Here is a 26,516-nt window from a genome sequence, read left to right as displayed (position 1 = left end):
TATTATTTTGCTATAAACAATAATAAATTAATAAAACAAATTCGTTTAGTGATTCTATACGCAACCGGGCGCTGTGACCGCCGAAGCTAAATCGTAAACAGCCGTCGTAACTGCGCTGAACTCACAATGTGACGTTTTATACAGCCCGGGCAGGTGTGAACATTATCTTAATTCAACTGCTACCGATGTGCACCCAGCTTAAGGACGCGAAATGAAACAAAATTAAAACGTCATTGAGGACTGATTTGTCGCTAATGAATAATTCGTATAATGTTTGATGTTACGAATATGTTAATTAAGATTATTCTATACATAATGCATATACTTTTATATTAGTAAATAATTCTAAATTTATTGTGACGCTTTTATGAAAAATTAAAGAATACTTACAACCTTTGTCTACATGAGTTCTAAGGGTAAAACAAGATGTTTTCCCCCTTGAAACTTAGTAGGAAAAGCTATTCAGTTTCACGAATAATATCACTATAACTAGATAGTATTTACAACTGGTTTACATTTTTCGTTTAATCATCTAGATTATAATGTAAACTGATTACATATACAAAGTTCAACCAATGAAACTAAATATTTCCACAAAGAATTTTTTTTTATTTTAAAGTCTCATATCAATAGAATTTTTCCATAGAAGGATGTTAATAATTTTCGATTTTATCTATTTATGATTAACTTCTACATTTACATGTGTTATCTTTTCTTTTTTTTTTTTATTGTTGGTGATGGAATTTGTTGGGCGAAGAATTTATAGGAGGATTAATAAATAATTTTCCTGTATATAAACTTACTTTTAAACAAAAACATTTGACACCCGTTATTAAATTTAAATAGTAAAAATGGACAAAACAAAATTTACGGTTTAATTCTGTCGTGCAAGTTTCAACAAATAATTTATTAAAAGTCAAATAACATTAGCGTAATTAAGTGTTAATCCCTTGACATTGAACATAATATATTTTATAAAGATTTTTATCGCGATTCTGAATCGAAAATTATAGTGTTGCCAAGGTCAGCCATAACAATCTTGTCGAGTACAATCTTTTTTAAATGAGACATATTTAAAAAATAAAAAAAAAAAACTTGATACACTCTAGCAAAGCTATTAACAATCAAGTATATAACTGTAATCTTAAGTTAATTGTTATTGACAAATATGGATCATAGCTATTCGAAATGAAATTATTATGAATAATAAATTGTTGTATTTGGTCCCCTATTGTTTATTTTTTATTGTTAATTATTATTTTTTTATGTTTTATTGTATTCTATTGTTCCTGCCTATCCCAACGGGAGACATGCGTGTAATATGTGCATTACCTTATATAATTTGACTAACAATAATTTATTTATATCAGAATTTTATCATCCAAATAATTTCACACGAAAATAGCTGTTAGTCGCCCAAGTAGGAGTTTCAGAGCGGGTCAATGGGCCAGGAAGGGCGGAGGTCACCGCCCCAGCCGCACTGGATAGACTGAACTCCGAGAATTAGGAAACTTAGGAATAGCAGTGTGAAGCAATTGAATTCTCCTTTAAAATCCAGAACTTGCAGATTAATGACTAATTGAAAATTTTATATATTCTAAGTAAATTTGGTTATATAATCTAATTTAGCTGTGCGGTCATACACTTAAAACATATTTTAATGATTAATATGACAAAAATTATCAATTTCATTATATATTTAAGTTAAGCAAAAAAAATGAATATACCTGATCACGTGTTTATTACTTATATGATTCAAAACTTAAAATATAATCGATAAAATTAATTAAAAACGAACTTTAGTTTATCTTATATAAAGTATTATTTACGTTTTTTTAAGATTTGCGTTCGTAATTAGCTGTTTTCCAATTTATTATTAAATAAAAATTTTTGAGACAGTTTAAAAATTATAGTCATAATATTATATATAATATTGTATTTCGTAATTATAAATTATTATGTAATATGTAAATAAAGATAGACCTTAGCACTTATTTCTATTTTAAAGAAATATGTTATACGGCACAGTAAAATCTCATAAATTTTATACATATTGTCGGTTATGGTATCAGAAAATAAATTAAAATTCATAACTTGACAAATATATTAACTATTGAAACTTTTTAAGCTAATTCCTGTTTACTATAATATATTCAGGAAATATAATATGCTATATTCAATGGTTCTCTTGCATTTATGCCGGTGCAGGTTTTGTTGGACACTTATTCAAAGCGTTAAAGAGCCGTGTTTGGTACTACTTTGTTTGTGGAGACATATTTTCCGCGCGGCGGCTACGTGCGCTCGCATTCATAATCACTCGACATTACCTTAAGGTTGCTGAAATATTTCACAACTATATATGTTCTAAAACTATAAATATCCCAAAAAAATTTATCACCATATCACGTATACTTTTTAGACGCCACAATTCTAACAATACAATTTATATTTTCATAAGTAATTTAAAACACATTATAAAATGTTTAAGACACAGTCCGCGATTGTACTTTCCGTTGTAAACATGAGTGCGGCCCGCATAATGTATTATGTATTGGAAGTGCATCACAGAAGGAAATTCTCATCAAAATTCTGCACAGAAGTCGATGATTCCAGCATTCGTGAGGCGACAACGAAACACATCTCACGTGATGCGTGTGAAAAAGTAAAAGCAATTGTTGTTAATAATGTCAGTTACACAAATACACGGATTAAACTGTTCTAAAACAGTTGCTTCTTTTTCGCAGGTTAGGAAGGTGATTCACTGTCACGCTTAGCTGCCATTTTGAACGGAAATCAAATCGGCTGCGACTATGCTGATTTCGATACGTAAATTGACGCTACGTGTACCGCATCGCTTCGCATCCTCGAGACGCTTTGATCGAACGCCGGCACCAAATTGATCTGTGGTGGGTCACATTACGTCACGATGCCTAAACAATGCGATATATCGCTTCAGTTTTATATATTGGTATTTTTTTCTACAAAATTTTATTAACGTATCACTCAAACAATTGTACTCACTTGTTCTAGTACGAACGTCCGTCATATTCGACAATCAACACTACACTAAAAGGACTACAAAATTTTGTATCTCAAAGAACACCGCCTTAGATACGAAAAGGTGGATATCTTAATTTCGTGATCCTGTGGATCAATAAATTATAATTTACGATTGTAGTCCTGCGGCAGTAGACGTTAATAAAAAATTGGTCACTATAATAGAAACGTCGTTTTTTTTTACCCGCATGTAACGTTTAACCGGAGCTAGTCTTTCGATTATCAGGCCTTGGTTTAGTCGCCCATTAGACTGCGGTAGCACCGAGATTACTATACCCGTCTCTTTCTTTAAATATTACAATTTTAAATAAACGATTTTCAAGGTTGTTAAAATGGTGTGCTTCGAAGCGGCACTTGGTGATACAACTACACTAATTCGTGTATGAACAAGTGTACAACCAATTAAGACATTCTTTTACGAGCTTATTAGCGAATGTGGAACAAAAAACGAGTGAATATACAAAATAAATGTAATATAACGACGCATATAATGATATAACTAATTCTAATTACTTTTTTTTGTAACCAAACCATGAATCGCAAATGAATGGATATCATTGAAACGGTGTGGCATTTTATAAAAATTATGTATGACAGACTGAGACAGGTATACTTCGTAGTGTGTATCCTTAAACTAGAAGGGTTTATTAGTTGAATGTGCTGGTGGGGCCCATACATCATGGATAACGGCGCCGGCGCAACCTTTCGGTTCGATTCCCGCCGAGTTTCTATGTTATTACTTTTTAAACGATTTCAATATTCCATATTCAGATAACATCGCCATAGACTTTTATTTTCATTAAAAAGTATACACTTATTGTTTATATTTTTGTTACACAAGTGACACGAAAGGTTAATTTTGGCTTTCACCAAAGCTACTCGATAAAACATCAACAATCGAAATTGCTATAAAATTTTATGGTTGAATAATTATCAAGATTCCTACCGAAATGGTGTGATAAACTTTATTGGTCATTAGAACGAGTACCGAGACTAATCTCTGAGTGGCGGGACCGATCGTCAGATTTGTTACGGACTGAAACATGAGTATTGATTGACCAAGGATAATTAAGAGGTAGCGAGAGTACAATAAAAGAAAGGTAAATGCACCCCATCAAAGTATCAGTGACCCTACTCGCCAAATTTCACAAATAAAACCTATGCAAAAGATAGACATTTCATCTGCGAATAAAATTTCCCTTTATGTAAACCGTTACATAACGTGGAATACAGTTTTAGTATATTCCACGATATCTTGCGAATTCTAAATAAATTTTGATAATTATTTTTGCAATTAGTATGATAATTTGTATTTCCACGTTGATCCCATGCTAATATTGTCATATATAATCTTAAATGATATTATATCCGTTTTTACATTTCATGTAATGTACCTTAATTATTGGCGTCTTAAGGATTATTTCGCAGAGTGGATCTGACCCCTTAAAAAATGTATTCTTAGACATGTCTTTGCAAAACTTTATTTGGATCCTATGGTGGACACCAGTCACCAGACAATTCTAGGCTGGCCATGGCCAAACCGGCCCTCCTTGGATACGTCAATAAGCATATTTATTTATTTTTTTTCGAATATAGTGGATTCTTCACAATACTATAATTCATAGTTTTATAATTCTGTCTCTAGTAAACCACGCGTGTGATATAAAATACCACTCATCTTCCCTTACAATTATATTAACATTTCTAAGATGTAAATATTTCCGATGAGATTATGACAATAAACTCAACTTTAGAAATAAACTAGTTACTTATACGAATGTAATCAATTGCAACAGATTAATCTCATTTATTGCAATAAATAGACGTTTTAATGGCGTTATGAAAACTAAATTAACTTCAGTTTATTGTTTTGTCATAAATAGGCAATTAATGTCATTCAAACATGAAATAATGTTATTTGTACGCAAACAATAGCCGAGTAACATAAAACCAACGTTACAGGAGCGTTATAATAGAAGCAACACTATTAACCGACTTAGTTTAAAAAGAAGATGCATTGTTCTGTAAAACGCTAGTTTCGGCACGAAGCCCTCTACGTCAGAGAAATAACTTCGAAACGTTTTAAATACGTTACATGTTATGCAATAACAAACTTTAATACCACCTATATAAGGTCCACACAAAGTGCTACGTGGAAAAATGTAAAAGAATAACGAGATCCCGAAAAACGTACCTTCACGGCGTCGTAATAACAATTAAATTTCCTTGTTTGCATTAAGATTTTTGTCCCGAATGAAAGGCTAGTATGACGCAGTTATTTATAAGGAGTGTATGTTACCGTGCACTGTTTATGTAGAATTAAATATGGTTTAATAGTTTACTAAGAACGGGTTAGCTCGCGAAAATTAGTTCGTGTAATTTCACTCTTAAATGCCGCGGTTATTTTAACAATCTCGTGTTTTTTGTATCCTAAAGGTCAAAAAGGCACAGAAAAAAGACAAAAGGTGCAGGCACAGAAAATCTAGATCTGGAGTATGGAAATATTCTTGTACGAAACTGGCAAATAAACGATTATCTCTGTTATGAGCTTTTAGATTGGTGTACAGACAAAAGTTCCATCGTGTTTGGTGTGATTATTAATGTGTATTTAAAAATTATTTAAAATTAACATTTCTTTAAGAAAATGTGTGTGTAATAATACATATAAAGTTGTTGTGTTGTATACGCATACATGTATACATGTTATTGTTATATGCATGTTCCATGTTTTTATATATTTTGTAGTAAGCATAATGTATAACATAACAGACAAACCTCTATGGTTTTTTGTATGTTTATTTGTTAATTTAATTTATATGATGAAAAAAATAAAATGACAGTTATATTACCAAGTATCTACCTATTTGTTTCGCATATTACATCTATTAATAAATTGTGTACACATTATATTTATTATTAATTAGTATTAACTAAAACATATATCAAGTTTCGTTTCCAGGAAATATTCTACAAACGTTAGAAATTTTTTTTTTTGCTACATTTTACTTCTATTAGATAGAATAAAAACATCACGAATTACAGTTGCTGATGTCATGACCGTTCCTTACAGAGACGGTTTATATTCGATGTTTATTAACAGCTGAAAATATGATGATTATAATAGAATGTCAATAGTGACCGATTACGCACTTGCATACAACCTAAACTGGTTAAATTGTTCATAATATTATTTCCATATAATCATCATCATCATCTTAGCTATTACCCGTCCACTGCTCAAATAGGCCTCCCCATAGACTGATATATATTATATTTTCATATAATATTATAAACTCATTATTACAACCAATATACAATATAAATAATAAATAAATAAAATAAAAATAAATATTACTAAAAAAAATAAGAAATTTCACAAAATTCGCACAGTAATAAGATATAACCGATTCAGGGCAGTGAACCCATCGAAAAAGCACTACAAGTATTTTATTAAAATTTACTTTAATTAATAATTTTAATTTTTACTTCATCACTAAGCTGCAGTTCGCTCGATAAGAAATCTCAGTTATCGTTTTAAACTGTTTCCATTGGATGTTTTACAGCCTACTTGAGTATTCAAATCCAGTCTGGCGGGCACCTCCAGTGTGGGGTATCGTGCAACAATTAATTACCGCACAGGCTTCAAACATAGCAGGACTGCTGTCCAAGTGCAGCGAAACTATAATTATAAGGACGATGAGAATTATCGTTTCGCTTCGACGCCAGTGAATAACAGCCTTAATCTAGACTGTCACTTTTAATCTTTGATACATAAGATAATACTAGCGTATGTTTCCGATTTAGGTCGCGTGGTACTTTTTTGACACAACTACTTAAAAAACTGTTATGCTTCTACATAAACTCCTATATTATGAAGATTCCAAATATCTAACATATATTTAACCGTTAAAAATATAAATTGATTATATATATCTATATATGATAATATAGATCGCATAAATAAATATACAAAAAAATGCTTTATTTTCATTTGAAAGTAACATATTACTCCGCCTAGAGAAATACCTGATCATTGCTAAAACTTGACCAGCAGAACAACCAATAAATGTTATTAGGGTTCCGTAGCTATGTATCTTGATGTTTATATATTATTAAAATACATGAGCATCCAAGTTTAAAACAAAACAGGCTGAATTATGTTAATCGACAACTTGCAATTTCCCATATTTTTTTTTCATATACCCGTAGTTATAACATTAAAAACATAAAACCATGATGTGATTAAATAAAATACACCTACCTCTTTATAACAATTATAATAGCGTATAATTTTAATCATAAATAATGGTATTTATCAATTTACTTGAAACCGTTTAATAATATAAATAATAGGAACATGTTATAAATAGTAATTAGATACACATTCATTACTATAATAGTTAATAACGATTATATATATGTATTATTATATTATACCTAATAACTATCATAATACTAAACGTGATGGTGAACGCACCTACGATCTTAAAGTGACTGACCGACGAACTAACTCGTAATAATGCATACTATTTACATACAAGAGACAAAGAGGATATAATTATAGGCATGTCATCACATTATACCTACAAGTTCAACGAGAATTTTGCAATTATGCATTCTGAGCGGTAGAAAGCTTAATAAATATTGCAGAATATGTGAAATTTTGTTTTTATAGCAGTCTCGAAGAGATATCTTAATATAAAAATATAAAGTATAATTATAAATATATAAAAATAAAATATATAAAAATAACAGAAAATATAGAGACGAAATAAGTGTTTATAAATATCATTAAATGAAATATGATTTTATAAGTAGAATGTTCGACAATATTTAAAAGTAATTTTAGAGTATAAATTATTTTTAAGTTAAGAATGAATTTCGTCAATATTTTAATTAGATAAACGATTTATTCACAATTTATAAACTAACCAGCCGTTCCTGTATATATATTCTTATTTTAGATATTAATATATTTAATAATATAAAAAATATAATTAAAAAAGTCATGCACGCGTGGAGAGCAAGCTTTAGTCTGTCGTTTCCGAGGGCTTGACCGAGCGACCAACTTGTAATAATGCTGCATTTTTACAGACTACGTACCTACGATCGGGGCAAATTATAGAGGTAGGTTAAGAAGTGCATTTAGTAAAAGCGAGATATTAAAATGGGAAAGCGTTTTATAAAAATAATTTGAGTAAGTACATACTAGCGCACAATAAGTTTAATTCGATACTATAGCTTTTTGAAGACCTATGAGTGTGTTCGAACATAATATTGGAACACTTTTTTTTATTCTATATCCAAGTCTATTTTTTTACCCCAACAATAAATAATAAAAGTACAAAATTGTCAGTAAACATTTATAAACCGTGTAAAGGCATAAACGTCTAAACAACCGTCCAGCAATTGAGAAATTGCAGTAAGGTAAACCATAGAATCGACGTTAACCGATGGTTTCCGATGCAACGCGTAATGACTGATTGTGAACGGGTCACGGCATTCCGAGTAATGCTGACGTATATAGTAACAATGACCTTTGTTTCTGTGTTCATTTCTAGTCTCATATAGGAAATAGAACAAAAAGAGACTTGCAGAAATTAAGCGTAGAACAAAATAACACATTGATATTTTCAACTGATTTTAAAAAAGTAGATAAATTCGGTTGTTCTTTTTTTGTTTGTTACCTCATAACTCCGTCATTTATAAACCGATTTGGAAAATTCTGTTTTATCTGAAAGGATGTACTTATAGATTGGTCCCATAGAAATTTTATCAAAATCGATTCACTAGTTTAGTTTTTAAATCAAAATAACTGGTTTTGCTATAATTGAAGTCGGTTTTTTCGTGGCACACATCTTGATTATTTTATTATTATAGTTATCATTAAGAAATATACCTGTACTAGTAATAGTTACGCTTATTTATACTTACACTAGATTTCTTACAGGACAGGCAGATAAATTATAAAAAAATATTACAAATACATATAAATAATAGTTAATAATATTTTACACAATTATTTTGTATCTACTCTACTTATGAGTACAGAACTGTACTTAAAATTAATTACTTAGAACATTCAGAAATCGATTGCAATATAAAAAATATATATATATATAAAATATTTCAATACTGTAGTTTTATATCATCACACACTAATCATATCGACAATTAAAAAATTTAATATATTTATAAATTAAGTATATTTAATTATTATAATTCTAATTGTATTAACTCTTCTATTTACAGATGCGTTTGAAGTACGCCAATGTTCTCTAATGGAGTTCACATAAAAAAGAAAGTACACACACATAGAAGGTAGCCGGGATTTATATTTATCACTTCACAGCTGCACACCTATGATCGATCTTTATCCAAGATGGCCGACGGCGCGCCGCACAACCTGGCGGGAAACAAGCGCGGGCGCACCTCCTACATAGCGGATCATCTTCGACGTTATAATTTCAAAAATTGATTATAGAATAGAATACACAATTATTTAAAAATTTTCTACTGACACAACAAACGTGCAATCTCACAGACGGTGTGCGTTGTACTAAAAATTAAAAAAGCATTCTTTAAACGTATTCAAAACTTGAAAACCATAAAACATATCTCCCCCATTATTAGTTTATGGCTTGCGACTGTTACCAAGCTATTATGCTGATATTTCTGTGTGTATTGATGTTTGTTTTTATTGTGTGCGGTGGACGAACGAGCCAATTTAGGGTACCATTACAAAATGCTTCTATTGAGCAACTAAACTAAACATCCCGTTACGTACCTTTTTATTATACACATTTCACTTGCCTTTGTGCGGTGATTACAAAAATGTTATTGTTTTATTGCGTACCTACTGTTATTCATAGTTATTTTTTACTAGTCGTACTCAAAACGTCCTTCGCGCGACGGTTTTTTTATACCATAGTATTGAGGCATTTTAGAGGTTTCAAAAAACAACCGATATGTCGAAACAGATATTGAGTTGTTACCATGCCAGTTTTCATCAAAGTCCGTCTAGTGGTTTTTATGTAACTTATACACAAATATGATACGTGTAAAATATATTATGGAAACAAAATAAAAATTTATGATATCATGACATAGTGTTTATTTTTTATTTTATTTAGTATTCTAAATTTATAAATAAATTTTAATACATGTAAATAGAACCACTATCACTATAATAAATATATTTATATTTACTATGGAAGCGCGCCTACATTTTAAAAATAAACCAGTACAATCTCACTTGTATTAAATGTATTGTTATACCAATCAATATCATATATATTCAATGACATGACATTACATACTGTTGTTATATTGATATGCATATTATTAGTATTTGTTTGAATTCAATTATAATTATATAATAATTTTGAATTGTGCTCCATAAAAAAACTACTTCTTTTGTGGCAAATCCAGTCATTCTAATTTCAAAACTAAATTACGATCTGTTTTTTTTTCTTTTCAGATAAAAAGATTTTTTTATATAGGCTTATATAACTCACGAAGTTATGAGATAACCAGCATAAAAAAAATACAACCAAATTGAGAACCTTCGTCTTTTTGAAGTCGGTTAAAAAGGTAAGTAGAGCCACCATCAATACGATGAACAGTCTCACGGATGCGCGCCCGCATTCTATAGCTTGGTAGACTCATAGTACGAGTAGAGCGTCAAGTCAGTACAATCACAAAAATATACCATTTTCACGATTACTTACTGAACATTTTGAACTACCACTTCAATATCAGGTATATTCAACATTTCGATATCGCATCAGTGTTTCGTCATATTCATACAAATATTAATTTAATTACTGTTTTATTTTTAATTAAATAATTATTTTAAAATTTAACAAAACCCACTGTGTCTACGTTAAATAAACTCGCATGCTACAAGTTGTTAAAGTCATAGTAGACGAGTCAGTAAAACCATTTTGTATAAAATGTTCACGACAACTGAATATGAACAACCAGTTTAATGTCATGTATATTCAACATTTTAATATTACAATGCTATCATGTTTATAAATAATATATTTAATTAATTAAACGTAATTAACTGAGTAAACAAGTTTATATATTTTTTTAAATAGAGTGAAGACTTTATTGCATGTAAGTAGGTACTTATGATAGCGTAAAAGTACAAGAAAGTAATAATATTTGTGTAAAATAAGTGACAGTTTTTTTTTTCTTAAACATACACGTAAGCATGTTAAGGGGTCGATCATCCTAAAAGTAGCAGAATTGTAATGTTAATAATTATTTATCTCAGAGTATTATTTCGGATTAATGTAGTAACTATTAAAAAATAGAAGCATGCAATATACATGCTCTATAACTAAGAAACCGTTATTTATGTAAACAACTTTACATGACTACTCCGTAATCGTCATCAAGAGTCACCTACATCCACTGTATGCATGTAATTTGAGATTGTAACTTCATCTAGTGGACATCGTTCTATATACTACGTAATGAGTGTAAGAACCTTAAGTGTTGCATAATGATATAAATATCAATGAAATAATTAAAATAATAGATTAAAAATAAAAAAGTAAGTTGCAATTATTATATTTTTAATTGACTTCAAGAAAGAGGTTATCAATTCGGTTGCATTGTTTATGCTTGTTACCTTTTTACTCTCGTTGTAGTTGTAAACTGATTTGAAAAATACTTTCTTTTACCAGAGGGAGACTTTGTACAAAAGTCGATTACTTGGGTACCTCTGTCCCATTCGTGTTTCTACCGTGAAGCAGTTGTGTTTGCATGGCTGTGTTTCGGTTTGAAGGGTGGGATATGGCGTGAATTTACAGGGTACAGAGGAATAACACCTGAGTCCTTAGGAATGGTAACGCATGGGGGGGTATCATGGGCGAAACAGAATACTCTGTTATGTCCATGGTACTGCTCATGTCTATAGGCGACGGTTACCACTTTCCATCAGGTGGGCCGTCAGCTTATTTGCCATTCTAAGTTGTATAAAAAAATATATATACTTACAGATTTGCTCATAGATTTTTTAAATCGAATTTATTTCAAAATCGAATCAGTAGTTTAGTTTTTATGAATGAAAATCACAGATTTTGGCAAAATTAAAGTTTTTTATACTAAATAGTTATAAATACGGATTTATCCTCTACATTTGTTTGCGATTGTAATATACTTAGTACGTAAGGTCTCTTAATAATAAAAATAAAACTAAGAAAATCAAGTATTAACTCCAGAACATTTTACAAGTAAGCCACTAGGTAGTGATTACAATATCCCATTTCCCTTTAATAAAGGTGCATTTAAAACGTTTTGAGCCCGAAGCGAAATTGAGTCGCCAATTTTGGAACTGGTTTAGAAATTATAGGGTCAGCCCTACGTCGGTACGCCGTACGTACGAGATTAGACCATGTTTATAAACGTAAGCGAAGTAACAAATCCACTATAAAAATATCTTAAATAATTTAATACGTTTTGTATGTAAAGTTGTTTAAAAATTTATAAATCTTTTATTTATTTTTATTTGTGAACTAGACCCAACACGACTTAACACCTTTTTTTTTTTTAATAAAATATAGCCCATACTACTTGCTGATAGGACCTTACTGTCGGTAAAATAATTTTTAAAATCGGTTTAGTATTTCTTCAGTTCACCCATTACAAATAATTAAATAAATCCCTCTTGTTTATATAATAGTTTAAATAATATTCCTATTAAAGGTAAATGTAACATATTTTTCACTACACAAATGTTGAGATTTATTTTAATTATAAATTAAATATAACTAAATATAAACATCGGCCATTTTTACTTTGGAATTGGTAAAAACTAAAGAGAGACCACTGCATTCTATACTCAACAAAGATCCCATACTCCTATCGATTTAAGTTACTTTCTTTAATCTTATAAGTAAATTCAGATAAAATTTACTTAGATATTTTATTAAAAATAAAAATAACAATTTTTGAAACACAACGGTGAAATAAATAGAGATGACTTATTCAAAATTAACAATAGAAGGCAGTTATATTTTTTTGACTTGCTGGTTGTTGGAATAAATAAATACTATATATATTTACTTTTTATATAGTTTCTAATAATTATTATATACTTTAAGTTCCTAGTGTAATTTTATATATGTGAAAATCTGATTATTTTATCTCTCCTAAGTCTAATGGTTCGATCAAATGTCACATAAGTTGACATACTGATATGTAGAATTAGGCATGCATAGACTGCATTTATACAATTAATTAATATATCACGGTCACGCGAATGAAGTCGCGGGCACAGCTAGTAATTATTATAAGTTAATAATGAACGCGTAATTGTCTTTAAGTACTTGAAATGGTCTTTAAATTATGAAGGCACACATAGAATAACATAGATTAATAACTATCTAGATGGAGCATTTCTCTACAAACGTTTCACCAAAACTAGTCAAACTTTTTTATTTTTGTGTAAGTGAATTTGTATCATAGATCTCACATAGAGATACGTAATTCGATTGCGTGTGTAAAAAGTGATAACAAAAATTGAATACCGAAATTGGTGCATTTCGGTTCCTTTAATTAAATAAAAATACAAGCCAACAGTTGGCTGATAGGGACGTCTTTGCTACTCAATACCCCATCTGGTTGTATGTTATCTAAGATAAGTACCTAATACCTAGTAAGCAATTGGCAATTACAAAATAGTCGAAGCTACATTTACCGTAGCGGGCTCTTTAGTGGGTAGGTGCGCATGTCGAGCTACTAGAGGGTTTTAATCAAGAAATAATGTGTTGCAATGTAAATTGTAAACGCAATTTAAGTAATTATAGTGTGATTATGTTTCTTATGGCACGATATTATTATAACTCGACTGCTTAATGGGAGATTTTAAATGGAGACAAGACAAATGTTGAACATGACGTTTACCGTAGAACGTGCGATATAATGAAATATATCGTAAAATATTAAATACATAAGTTTACTGGCTAAAATAGTGATTTTATAGAACACATTTAAGATACTTTTCATCTAAAAATAGTCTGGGCATATTTCATGTCTCCTCTATCATAGTTTTCAGATCTCTGTGGAAACTACCGAGGTTTAATTCCTAGTGAATTTGCCTCGATGAGGCAACTGGCCCGACCCCATCCTCGGCATTTCATCGTTGACTGGTGTCCCGCCATTGTCTATAACAAGCTTAGGCAGGTGCTATCGAAAAAATGTGTTAATCGAAAAAAAAAACATGATGCGTTTTTGGTTAGAGACACTAATTTGACTCTTTCTACGTTCAGAGTAACAGTGGTTTAGTTGATTACAGTTATTATTCAAGTAACTAGACAGGTACACTATATAGCATTTTTAATATAAACACAGCATTTGAGAGCTTGTTCAAAATGAAGCTGCTTGTTATGGTAATTTCTGTATGTAAGTAGAGCTTGCACTGCGATAATTTCAAGAGCAATGTAATGTGAATACGAAGTAGCGAATCATTGGTCTATTTATAACGGATATTATAGAGTAGCTATTATATTCTAATTTTGCTTTTAATATCGTAAGTAGGTATTACTAGTATTCTCCATACCTTATCAAAAATAAATTGAAAAGCATCCGCCTAATTGTCTAGCGCCACCGTTATTAGTAGCATAATTTTTATGTGTAAATTCGTCTTATATTGACGAAATATTTTCTTAAAACATCTATAAATTATATATATTATAAAAAATATTAACTTAAATATAAAAGAGCTTCTTTATTACATTAATCTTTATACAGATTTATTTATAAATAAAAATCTATTGCCGAAAGTATGTAAACTCATCACTTCAGAATGGTTACATATATTTGACTAATTCTTTTTTATTGTATTTATAATTGTCAAGACAAAAGAAGAAAGAAGAAGAAGTTTGTATGATAGAAAATGTATGAAAAATTGTATGGCTAGTAAGTGGATAAATTTCGATTTAGATTTTTATTATTTAATTATATTTTACTACTTTTATATATTACACAAATATACGCTTCAATCTACAGTTGTTTCTACCACGGTTATATAAAAATATTATAAAATCCACTATAATTGCAATCAAGTACAATACTGATTTTTCTTAAAACAAACATGTCCCGAATATAATGATATTTATTGATGATATATTAAAGTATTCTTTTTTTACTATTTTTTTTAATTTTAAAATTTTGTTTCACATGTCTGCTCTGTTAGTTGCAACTCTGTGTGGGACAAGCCCGAACTTCTCATACTGGCCACGTCCAACGCGTCCTTGTATTGTTTCGCGGGCCATGTTGCGTGAACCCCGAGTGAAATATGGCCGACAGTTCGACTACTTATTTTTGTTTTATTTTTTTAGGCCGTGTTACTTAATTTTATCAAGTCGCATGAGTTATGAGAATCGGGACCACACGCGTTGAGTTAATTACGCGGTAGTAATGTCCCACGGCTCATAGATTCCGATATGCGTACGCCTTATAGAATTCTTATCCGAACACTCTCTCTTACAAGATAAATAAATTAATTAGGTGAATCTTATTCGAATTGTTAGACTCGGTGAGAATATTAAAAATTTAAATAAAAAAATATATAGGTATAGGAGCACGAGTCACGATTATAATTCGTAATGGAGTAGTCAAAAACATTTTTCGACTGTTGCTGTTTTGGTGAGCGTAAAACTCGAAATGTTTGCATTTCACCGAGCATATTAGAATTCAACATAGCAAGAGGCAAGCCTACCGCCGTCACTCGGCTTAACAAACATATACAGCTCGAAATTCTCTACTATACAATCGCTAGATGATATAATATTATACTAATGGTATAGTGTGGCGTGTAGCAATAAAACTAATTAGAATTTGCATTACAAGATAGGTAGAGTACACTGTCTATGGAAACAAATAGGCGTTTATGCTAATAGGGATTTTACGACTCCATCGATAAATCTTATGGGCAATTATTCTCGTATCTATTTATCTATTATTAGTTTTCCGACATATTGGACGCTGAGTAATTTATTGGAAGAATCAGAACTTTAGTAATATGATAATTAATTTTGTAAGCAATTCAACTGCGCGGGCGCCGTGACTATCGCCCAATGACGTAGAATGCTTTCATTTTAAGATGGACTGTAGCATAATCGAGTGGCTATTTGTCGAGTTGTGGCCAGTGGCACTCCTCAAGTTAATAATAATGCGCCCAAACTAGACCGGGGCATTGACCCAGGCAGCGCGGGCGCTCGCTCCCGGCCCAACGAGAGCGCTAAAATGTTACTATGACCATAAAACTAAACGAGCCAGCTGATACCTTTGATTGAGTTTCGTGCGCCCGTGCCCAACATTAGCGCCGACACTCCCTCAAAATCACGTTCAGTTATTGTTGATCTGATTATGATCTTATTGCCAAACTGGTTTTGCTATGTGTCAATTCAATATACAGGTGTGAGATCAATGCAAATCTAGTTCTCATCACGTATTCTATATACGTTCTGCATAGTTATATAATAAACCTTTTATTTTTTATTTGATTTGAATATCGTTGAAAATAATTACAAAAGGAAAGATTTTAACTTTATACATAGGTATATCTAAATTAGGTAGTTCAGTATCTATATTTTTTTAATTGTAATGATATATCTAATATAGCAAATACTTATCAAAACACAAAATTAAAATTTTTGTTCGTCTGTCAGTGTTAAAATTACATAATAATTATTATAACATGATCAAATTCACAGATATAGCCGGTAACATAATATTATACAGTAATAAAGACGACTATTATTTAAATAAAATCAATTTAATTAAACACATATATTTATATTAAGTATTTAAATTAAATTTTTATGACTTGTCACTATGTAGGAATGAAATGTAATATAATATGGTTATAAATAAATATGTTTAATTACATTAAGAATGCTAGCATGATTTTATGTTTATTTTAATATCAAGAGTGATTTTTAATGTTTATTAAATTGAGTTCTTAATTCGGCGGCTATTTCTTACAAATTTGATGACTGTAATAAGTTATGAATGGCACTCAAATCTGTCGACGCTAATAAGGTGTTAACAAGGGTCGTTCGTTTTATGTGCTTTTTATTGACACTTGAGTCGACTCGGTGGTCGTCATACCTACCTGTTTTGTTACGAACATTCTCATTGGTATCTTATGAGACTTGGGAATTTGTTACGAAATCTTTTCGTCAACTGCAGCAACATTTTAGAGCTTTTTCTTGTAGTGAGTAACTATGCGGATTTAAGATGTTTTGTATGTTTTTAATTTATGACTAAATTAATTTCCTTTTATATTATTATTATTAAACATATTTTATAATTTTTTAATATTATTATTTTTTTTTTTATCAAAAATAAATGTTAAACCGTGACGAACAAATTTTATGTTATGTACTTATTGAAGAGCCTAACTTTTGTATTAGCATTTAAGTCACTAACCTGCTATGGCCATCCAGGGGTAGAAGGTGTGGTTGGTGGGCTGATGCTGCACTGGCTGTGCTGCTGCTGCCGCTGCTCCTGGGAGTGCGCACTGGTTACCCCATGGGAGGGCTCTTCCTGGACTCGAGGATTCGCTGTACCGGGCTTCTGGAGTGCACGCCGCTGGTCTTACCAGCGCCCCCAGCCCTGAACCCCACTCTTTGGCTCCATATCCGTTCTGTTGTTCACCGGCCGCTTTAGAACAATCCGCCTTGGCATACTGCTGCTCTCCAGCGTACAGTTTACAAGCTGCCGCCACTGAGGCGTCATAAGGCGAGTCCTGGGGCCGGGGCTGGTGCAATGCGTGAGGCTGAGCATACGTCAGACCCAACGGAAACCCTCGATACTGATCACCGCCGCCACCGCCCTGGTGCACACCGTGGGCCCCATAGAAACCACCCTGCTCGAAATAGGAGTTCATTTTGACCGTTCACCGTTCACAAACGTCACTCAGTTAGACAACACTTATGTCATCGCGGCCCCACGCGCCGTGATAACGCGACCTCCGCCAATGTCACTCCGTATAGCAGACAATGAAATTTAATTTTATTAATTTTATTGCCTCTTAAACGTCACTCGAGCGTCATAATGGGCTCCGGTGGCGATAAAGGCCAGTTGACGTGTGTTTACTTTTTACGATTATTTTACGACTGTGGAGCGCGTGCCGCGGGTTTTACGAGTTTCTAAGAGGCTCCGTCTACGGCGCCGGCCCGTCTCAATCAGCTGTGTAACGTGGTAGGTGATGGAGGGATTGTTTTTAATTTCCAGCGACAGGACGTGCTACGGCTGATGTCGCGAGCGAAGTTTGTGATCGCGTGTGGCGGGAGCGCGCGGCTGTATGCCGTATACGACCGGCGCGGATCGGCTCACGCAGTCTACTGTCACGCGCGCCGCCCCGCGCACTGCCTGCGATCGCAACACGGCCGATTGTTCCGTCCCCTTTTCGCTAATGACTATTAAATATTATCAGTTACGCTCTCTTTTCCCTTTCTTATCACTCCTCCTGAAGCACGTGGTTCGAGCTTATTAGCAATGAAAACTATTACGCCTCCTCAAACTTGCACTGTTCCAATTAAACCGAACCTATGCTCATTTGCAACTTATAAAGTAAAATTGCACTTCGAAAGCCCAATAGAATGTAAACAATAATTCAAGTACAACAGTAGTTAACAGATAATGCAACTTTTATGTGACTGAGTCCAGTAGCATTAACAATAAGCATAATAAGTACCCAACAAAAGACCGATAATGACTTTACTACTGAAAAGTGAGGCCGCAAAGTCGTAAACTCATAAACGTACAATTAGTGAAACGGGCGAGTAAAGAAAAGATTTTACAACCACTCCTCGACCGGGCCACAATGAGCGCGCAATATCGTAACAAGGTGCTGAATAGAGTGAGAAGTCGTAAAGATGATTATTATTTCTTCTACTACCTGTTTTTACGAGTGTTGTTGCCATCGCGTTCGCTCGTGCGCGATTTGATCGCGAGCGAGCGAGAGGGAGCGTTGTCAGTGTAACATTTGATGGAGAGTCGGTGCAGTGTGTATCGTGTTGTCCTGCTCTGGCGCGGCGTAGCGCGTGCAGTGAAGGCGCACTATCGAAGGGTAAACAATAGCGCATTATCGCCGAGCACTCAGTTGCCGCGACCAAATGAAGTCATCAAAGCAATGAATGGCCCCTGCCGCAGCGGCCTACCAAGAGACACGCTCGTATTTTTATTGCAGTCACCTCTCTATACAAATATTTGCCGATAAAGGACGGGTTGCGAGGGGTTTTTTTCGAAGGCACCTACAATAATTGGTCAATTTAGTTCTATAGAAATACCGGTAGCTACTTAAGTCCTAGAAAAGATGTTGCTACTTAATAGCATCTTCATTTTAATATTGTCAAGTAGGTAGCTACGTAATTAGATGTCAGACTGTAGAGTAAAAAATATGTAAATAAATAAGATAAATTTTAGTCTTTGTACTCAAAGATACTTATTAAAATAAATTAGTTACTTGATTACCTAGCATCAACAACTATTTTTAACTACTTATATTTTTTTTAATAATTTATATTACTAATTATTCATACGAAATATTACCTAATATAAATAGATACCTATCTCAACCTGATGTATCTACCACTGATAATGAAAACAAATAGTTCCTTTGATAACCTAGCAAGATTTAAAACTTATTAATGTTATATTATTTGTTTAATTAGTATTTATTTATAAGAAAAAAATTGCCCGATATAAAGAGCTATCTCTACCTGACTCTATCACTTGTAGAACTCGTAGCCTCGTAGCGCTACGAGTAGTAGAACCTATACGAAATACGATAAGTACATTCTAAAATAGGCTCTACCATACAAAATATGGTGCATTTTAAATACCGGGGGGAACGGGCTGTTACTAATGGGGTCTAACTGCCCCACTGCTAGCAATATACACAGGGTATATTGCTAGCAATGGGGCTCGACCTTCACGCGGTTCCCCTGGAAACCATCGTGGTTAATTCTTGTTGAATTCATCAGAATGGGCTAACTGACCTGCTTTCATCTTCGCCTATCATTTCATTCCACCCTGCCAGCGTAAACCGATAGCACAGGCGGGGTTACTATTCTGTTATTGTACATTTAATAAAAAAAAAACATATCAAATACCTACATATTTGTCTACGTTATTACCTACACTACAATGTACACATTGGTTTAAAAAAAAAGTATTTACTCAGAAACCTTGTTTTTCACAAATACGTTATAACAATATTTAAATAATTCGTATTGAATAACATTTTTGTTCTACTTGGATAGAATACAGATAAAACAAAACAAAAGATTTTGTCAACCTCGATTGTACCTAACGGACTAATTTTTTTGCTGTTTGTAATAATGAGGACAAAGTTTGTATGAAAAAAAAATATTGAAAAATCGTATCTGTTCTTCACCAGGGCAGGCAGCTTGTACAGTGCTATATATAAGGCATATTATTATATAGATTACAGTCTTGTTTTAAATAAACCTCCGTGTTGTGACAAAACAAGACTGCAAGCTGTTATCAGTTCCTTTTATTCCCAGGATGTCGTTTAACTACAGAGGCAAACCAATACAAGGAGAAGTATATTACAAAACAAAACCTAAGATCAAGCTAATCAGATCGTGTGCGTGTTGGCACTGTCATGTTGTTGATAACGTTAGTGACTGATACGTGTTCCACGTGGATATAAAACTATGTGGTCATCTTCATATACATTCCATACAACTCACGGATAAAATGGGTATTGACTCCCATACTTTTTACGTGTCTATGAGTATATAAAAATGCCTTTCTAAAGTACCTCTTAAAAACAATCAACCAGGATTTGTAAGCGACAGATATCGCAGTGAGAGTATGCTCAATAATCTTCTATTATAGAGAGAGACTTGTATCCAATATTAAGACATTAATATATTGATATTATACTTTTGAGCTAATTATATAAAAAAAAAAACCTTTTTTTCTCGTGGGTGTCGTGGGCGGTTAAAGAAATTTAATGGTAGAGGGATGGGTAGCAGCGTCCTTCTTAAAATTTCATCAAAATATCTTAAAATGTCACCAAAGGCATAACTGCGGTTGCCAATCTGCTTGCAAAGCGTGGCGACTACTGGCAAACCCTCACAATAGGGGAATATTTATGTTCAATAGTGATCAGTTAATGGCTGATATGATGATGAAGAAAACTGCCACCTCTTGTAAACATCATACACAGGTAATGTAGCTATCATCTGCAGAACATACTCCAATTATAGTTTACAATATCATCATCTCATCATCATCTTCCTACCCTTATCCCAATCATTTGGGGTCGGCGTAATATGATTTTATCCATATTACAAAAAGATTTGGTTTTTAGTTTTACGACCGGCCACCTGCCTGACGTCAACCCTCTTTGGGTTTACAATAATAATTATTAATTTTTTATGTAACTTAGAATGGGACACAAAGTCCCATTTCATGAAAAGTGATAATCTCCAGCTAATGCCAACCCATGATGATCCACATTCATACCACTACCTATTCCAAACTAAGATTTTATGCCTTCCTGTATTGTAATATCACTGCCATATTTCATGTTTCAAACCAGAATATATCCATGCAAGAATAGCTGCTTATTAGTGGCAGAAACACGACACATGTAAGTATGTTACATAGGTACCCAAGCAGACAACTTTGAAACTAAGAACCATTTAAGTAAATTCATTTTATAACTGTTTTACTTCTGTCTCTACCTTGACAAACATTACAGACACTTCTTAAAGTTACCTGAGGTGCCATTTTATGTGTTTTGTTAAACCAGTGATGATAAGGTATACCACAAGACATATGAAAATCAGTTATTTGCATTTCATTAATTAAAAAAATCATTAAATCAATAAAAAATATTAAATTTAAATCAATAAATACTTAGTTAATTAAATTTACTTATTTAATTTTATACATAGTTTATAATATTTACTATTCTACAGACTTGTAGTAAATAAAATAAAAAGTAAATATTGTATATCTTATCTACACATATAATTATCATGCTTAGAAAGATTTAATCTATTTTATAATTAAACAAATCTTTTACTATAAAAATTTTGCAAAGGAGTTTTAATAATTTAAACACACTCAATATAAGCATTAGGTTTACCCAATTCAGAAGTCAGGAACCTACCTATATTTAGTATAATTTTTACAATTTTTCCAAGAATATTATCAGAATATTATTAACAGGTGACTAATAATTAAAGTTCAAATCTAAAGAATAATATTTGTTTATATTATAAAATTTAAGTTCTTATCAAAATGTGGCATACGACTATATTATCTGTCAATTATTTAAAATAGTAAAAAAATAGGGTCGGTTCCGAAATCATTTTTCTATCTAAAATTAAAATTTCAATTTGATATCACATCAGAATCTTTATTCTAATGACCAGTATGAACTAAATTTTTAATAGATTTAAATCAAAAATATTATGACTTTAATTTATGATGGTTCATAAAATTGCAATTTTGCTAAATTATCAAATTATATTATAGGTTAAGAGATTATATATATGATGCCCCAGAATCAAGCCTAATTATATTTAACAACAAATAGCATTATGTGTTATTTACCAGTTACGCTTATTTTTTTTATGCAACTTAGAATGGCAAACAAGCTAACGGTCCACCAGATGGAAAGTGGTAACCGTCGCCTATAGACATGAGCAGTACCACGGTAACATAACAGAGTAGATATACTATTTCGCCCATGATACCCCCCCCCCCGCATTGCCATTCTTGAGGTCTCAGGTGTTATTCCTCTGTACCCTGTAAATTCACTGACGTATCCCACCCTTCAAACCGAAACACAGCTATGCAAACACAACTGCTTCACGGTAGAAATACAATTTTAAAGAGTTTATTTAGATTTTAAAGTTTACAAATGGATACTATTTATTAGTATATTCTAACAAATTTCAAATTTTCAATTATAGTTTAATAAAGATGGTATTATAATATTAACATTTTTATTCGTTGCATAAATATTTTTAAATTCTGTTTATGATGGAGATTGTTGTCACTTGGAATTGGTTTAGAATTCATCTTTATAAGTTAGCACAAATTATCTATATTTTATAATCTAGACATGTTAATGTATTATCAAAAGCATAAATCTTACATTAAGATAGGTAGGTTACTTGACCCATTTACTTTTTATATTATTATTCCAAAATATGTCAAATTTTAGAAGCTTATACTATCTAGGCGTATTTAAATACGTGATATTATGATAAGTATTCTTGTAATATAAACCTTTTTCATTGGAATAATAAATACTTAATCAAATCAGTAAAAAATATCATCATTGCCATTATATTCGCCGTTAACTGTCTAGTGCTGAAGATAAGTCTCATAAGGAGGGCTTTGCCAGAAGTTTCCATGCTTAGCAGGCGGATTGGCAACCGCTTTTGGTAATGTTTTAAGGGGGATGCCGCTGCCCATCCCTTGAAAATTAAGATCCCTTAGCCACCTCATATGACACCTATCGGAAAGGAATGGGTGACCTAGTCAATGCCGGGATCATATGGCAGTAAAAAATATACACACAGTTTTTAATATATCGTAATGATCAATTATGCAGACAAAAATCTGTTACAAAACTATTCAAATAAAAAAATACAACCAATTTGAGAAACTCCTCTTTTGAAATCGGTTAATAAGGGCTGTGGTCGACAATGAATAGGTGTCTCCATCTTTAAAAATTTTATTTGATATTACAGCGAAATGGAATCTTGTCCTATAATCCTTTTTAATTATCCTGTTGCTAAAGAAGGTTATAATTTTATAATTATTGATAAGCAAAGGAAAATAACTCTATTAGGTAATCAAACTCACTCATTCTTCAAATATGGTATACATTAATCTATTTTTTGTCTATATATATATAAAAAAGACAAAGACATAATATTCAAAATAAAGCCTTATCCCTTCGTAATAAAACACAGATTGTTTACAATATTGGAGTCCGTCATTATTATTTTTCTCCCACCTTACTTTAACGAATAAAAAAAAAGTACTGACTGAATGGAGGCGTGTGCGCGGACGCTTGCTCCTGTAAAATAAATGTAATTTGTGTGGTTTAAACTGTATGTGCCGTGAAGAACCTGCAAGAACTTGTGTGTGCGTGCATATAGGAGTTGAGGAAGAACTGCTGATCACCTACAGCAGAAAAATTCACGAAACCGATGCCAGGTAAGTCCTCCTCGACAGACAGAGAATCTTTCCCTTATAAAACGCTTCCACTGTGCACCTAAAACACATAACATACATAGACATAAATATATGATGATATTTTTGTATTATCTAATTAATAGACGATAGTTGGTGCATAAGTAAAACATTTGAATAAGAATTAAATCTCATTAGAAATATATTTAAATATTTTCTAATTAGATTTATGTTTAGCTCTAGTAATCTTATTTACGTTTTCGGCCAATGGGATTCAGCTATTCATTGCAACATTTGCTGTAGTTTTGAGTTATCTGCATTACTTGACTCTGCTATGCATTTGAGACACCTCCTTCAGTTTCCTACTGTTCACATTACGTTTGCTTATACAGACATCTACAGAGAGAGAGAGAGACTCTACAGACATATCATTAATAAAAGTTTACTATCGATTATTTAAAATTTGTGCTATTTTTTATTACTCACACTAATAAGAAAATACTATTTTCCTTCCTAAAAGGTCGGCAACATGCTTACAACTCTTCTGGTGTAGCGAGTGCTCTCGGACAGCGGTGATCACTTACCAACAAACAAATCACCGGCTCGTTTGCCTCTTGGATTATATAATATATAAAAAAAAAACTAATCCTCAGGGCTATAACTGAGATTATGTTTCTTTGTAGATATGCTTGTTTCTGATTTCATTACAAGCTTAGAACTTAGCCTCTCTATACGCTAGTAAACGAATTAAAACTTCCTCATGTCATCTATAGAGTAATGTAAAATTTTCTGAATTCTAGTTAATTAACATACACAGCACTACTAATATTAATAGTACAGTCTTTTTTAAAGAAACTTTAAAACCAATTAGATAATCATTATCACAATCTTCTGTAAAAACTTGCCACCTTTTTTGTTAGGATATTTTGATCGTAGATGCTCTTCTTCATGATTTTTTTTTTATTAGCTGGAAAAAGCAATGAAGCACATTAATATATATTACTACCGTCTCCTATAGACGTGGGTATTATAGAATACGCGTGATACTGTGCACATCTATGATATTCCTAATGACTTATTACCGTTTCATAAGAAAAGTGTTATTTCCTATAGTTTCGTTGTCATAATTTCAGTATTTTGGGATGTAAAATTGAGTATATCTGTATATAGAATATACTACCAAATAAAGTTTGAAGATATAACCTGTCTACAAAACGCATTAATTTCAAAATTTATAGGGTGTACTTATTCATCTTAAACTCATTATTCATTCAACAATCTGCACTCAGTCACCCATACATCTCATAACAGTGAATAACCATCAAGAGTTCACGACCTCTCTTTATCAACAAACCGTCAAGTTGCTAAACTCATTCAAATTCAGGCGATAGAGGTTTCGCGGGCTGCATGGCGGCAAGCCAGACTAGCGTTGCCAGATTGTGCTTTTTATTTTTCCCCAAATGTTTTTTTTACAAATTAATACGTCTTCCTTCACTTTTACCAGATTACAAAATTTTGCTCATTTCACTACATACTAACAAGATGAACTTTGGAAGAGAATTACATTATACGAGTGACGAAGAAAACCGCTTCTCTACGGTGACTCTTATCGTTATCTTACTTTATTACCTTCTATAGAGTATTATATAATTCTATATACAGTTTACAAAATGTAAAAACTCTAGAATAAATTACCCAAAATTTTTCACACCCATTTTATTTTTCTATGCTAATATTGACAAAATTTCTTTAAGGCAAACATTTTACCCATAATTGCGAAAAATCTGCCCAGTCTGGCAACGTCCGGACAGGCGGTGACGCGGCGCGCGCGCTCGCACGCGACTTGCTCGCGCGCATCGTAAACACGATTTTTACTACCACTCGAACGCTCGTAAACGTCACGTGAATTGCACCATTTGTAGAACTCCCAGTAAACACCGCTCAGATTATTTCGTATACGCCTCCGGGGCTAAACCTCGATATAAATTCGAAACTTTATGGTGCCCGGCCGTCCGACGCACGTGGATTGTTATTATGCCGTTCTTTAGACGTTTATTGAACCATTATTGACTTGTTTAAAGTATCACCCGTTTAATATAGATAAAGAAGTCGATAGTTTATGTCTTCATCGTGTGGGGGTACAACAATGTTGCTTTACTTCGGCCCCGGCGTCTCTCATCTTCAATCGAGATTATTACAGTAATTTAACTGTTCATTGATTCATAATGATATCAATAAAT

At 32.2% G+C, this 26,516-nt stretch overlaps 1 protein-coding gene and 1 long non-coding RNA gene across 4 annotated transcripts in view; one reads left to right on the top strand and one right to left on the bottom strand.

Moving 5' to 3' along the window:
• Positions 1-10,199, top strand: part of LOC128200164 (uncharacterized) — a 95,027-nt gene extending 84,828 nt beyond the window's left edge. For both annotated transcript variants that reach the window (XR_008252572.1, XR_008252571.1), the window contains one exon: positions 9,310-10,199. This is a non-coding gene — a long non-coding RNA (uncharacterized LOC128200164). The remainder of the gene's footprint in view (positions 1-9,309) is intronic.
• LOC113518855 (homeotic protein ultrabithorax) overlaps positions 1-18,439 on the bottom strand; it is a 187,446-nt gene extending 169,007 nt beyond the window's left edge. For both annotated transcript variants that reach the window (XM_031906967.2, XM_052892616.1), the window contains exon 1: positions 17,509-18,439. In XM_031906967.2, the coding sequence (XP_031762827.2) occupies positions 17,509-17,968 (460 nt within the window). In that variant the 5' untranslated portion in view covers positions 17,969-18,439. The remainder of the gene's footprint in view (positions 1-17,508) is intronic.
• Between the last annotated feature and the right edge of the window lie 8,077 nt (positions 18,440-26,516).

This window comes from Galleria mellonella, unplaced genomic scaffold, assembly GCF_026898425.1.
Source record: "Galleria mellonella isolate WM207_F2 unplaced genomic scaffold, CSIRO_AGI_GalMel_v1 utg159, whole genome shotgun sequence".
NCBI classification, from domain to species: Eukaryota; Metazoa; Arthropoda; class Insecta; order Lepidoptera; family Pyralidae; genus Galleria; species Galleria mellonella.
This window is presented reverse-complemented; position numbering and strand designations above follow the sequence as displayed.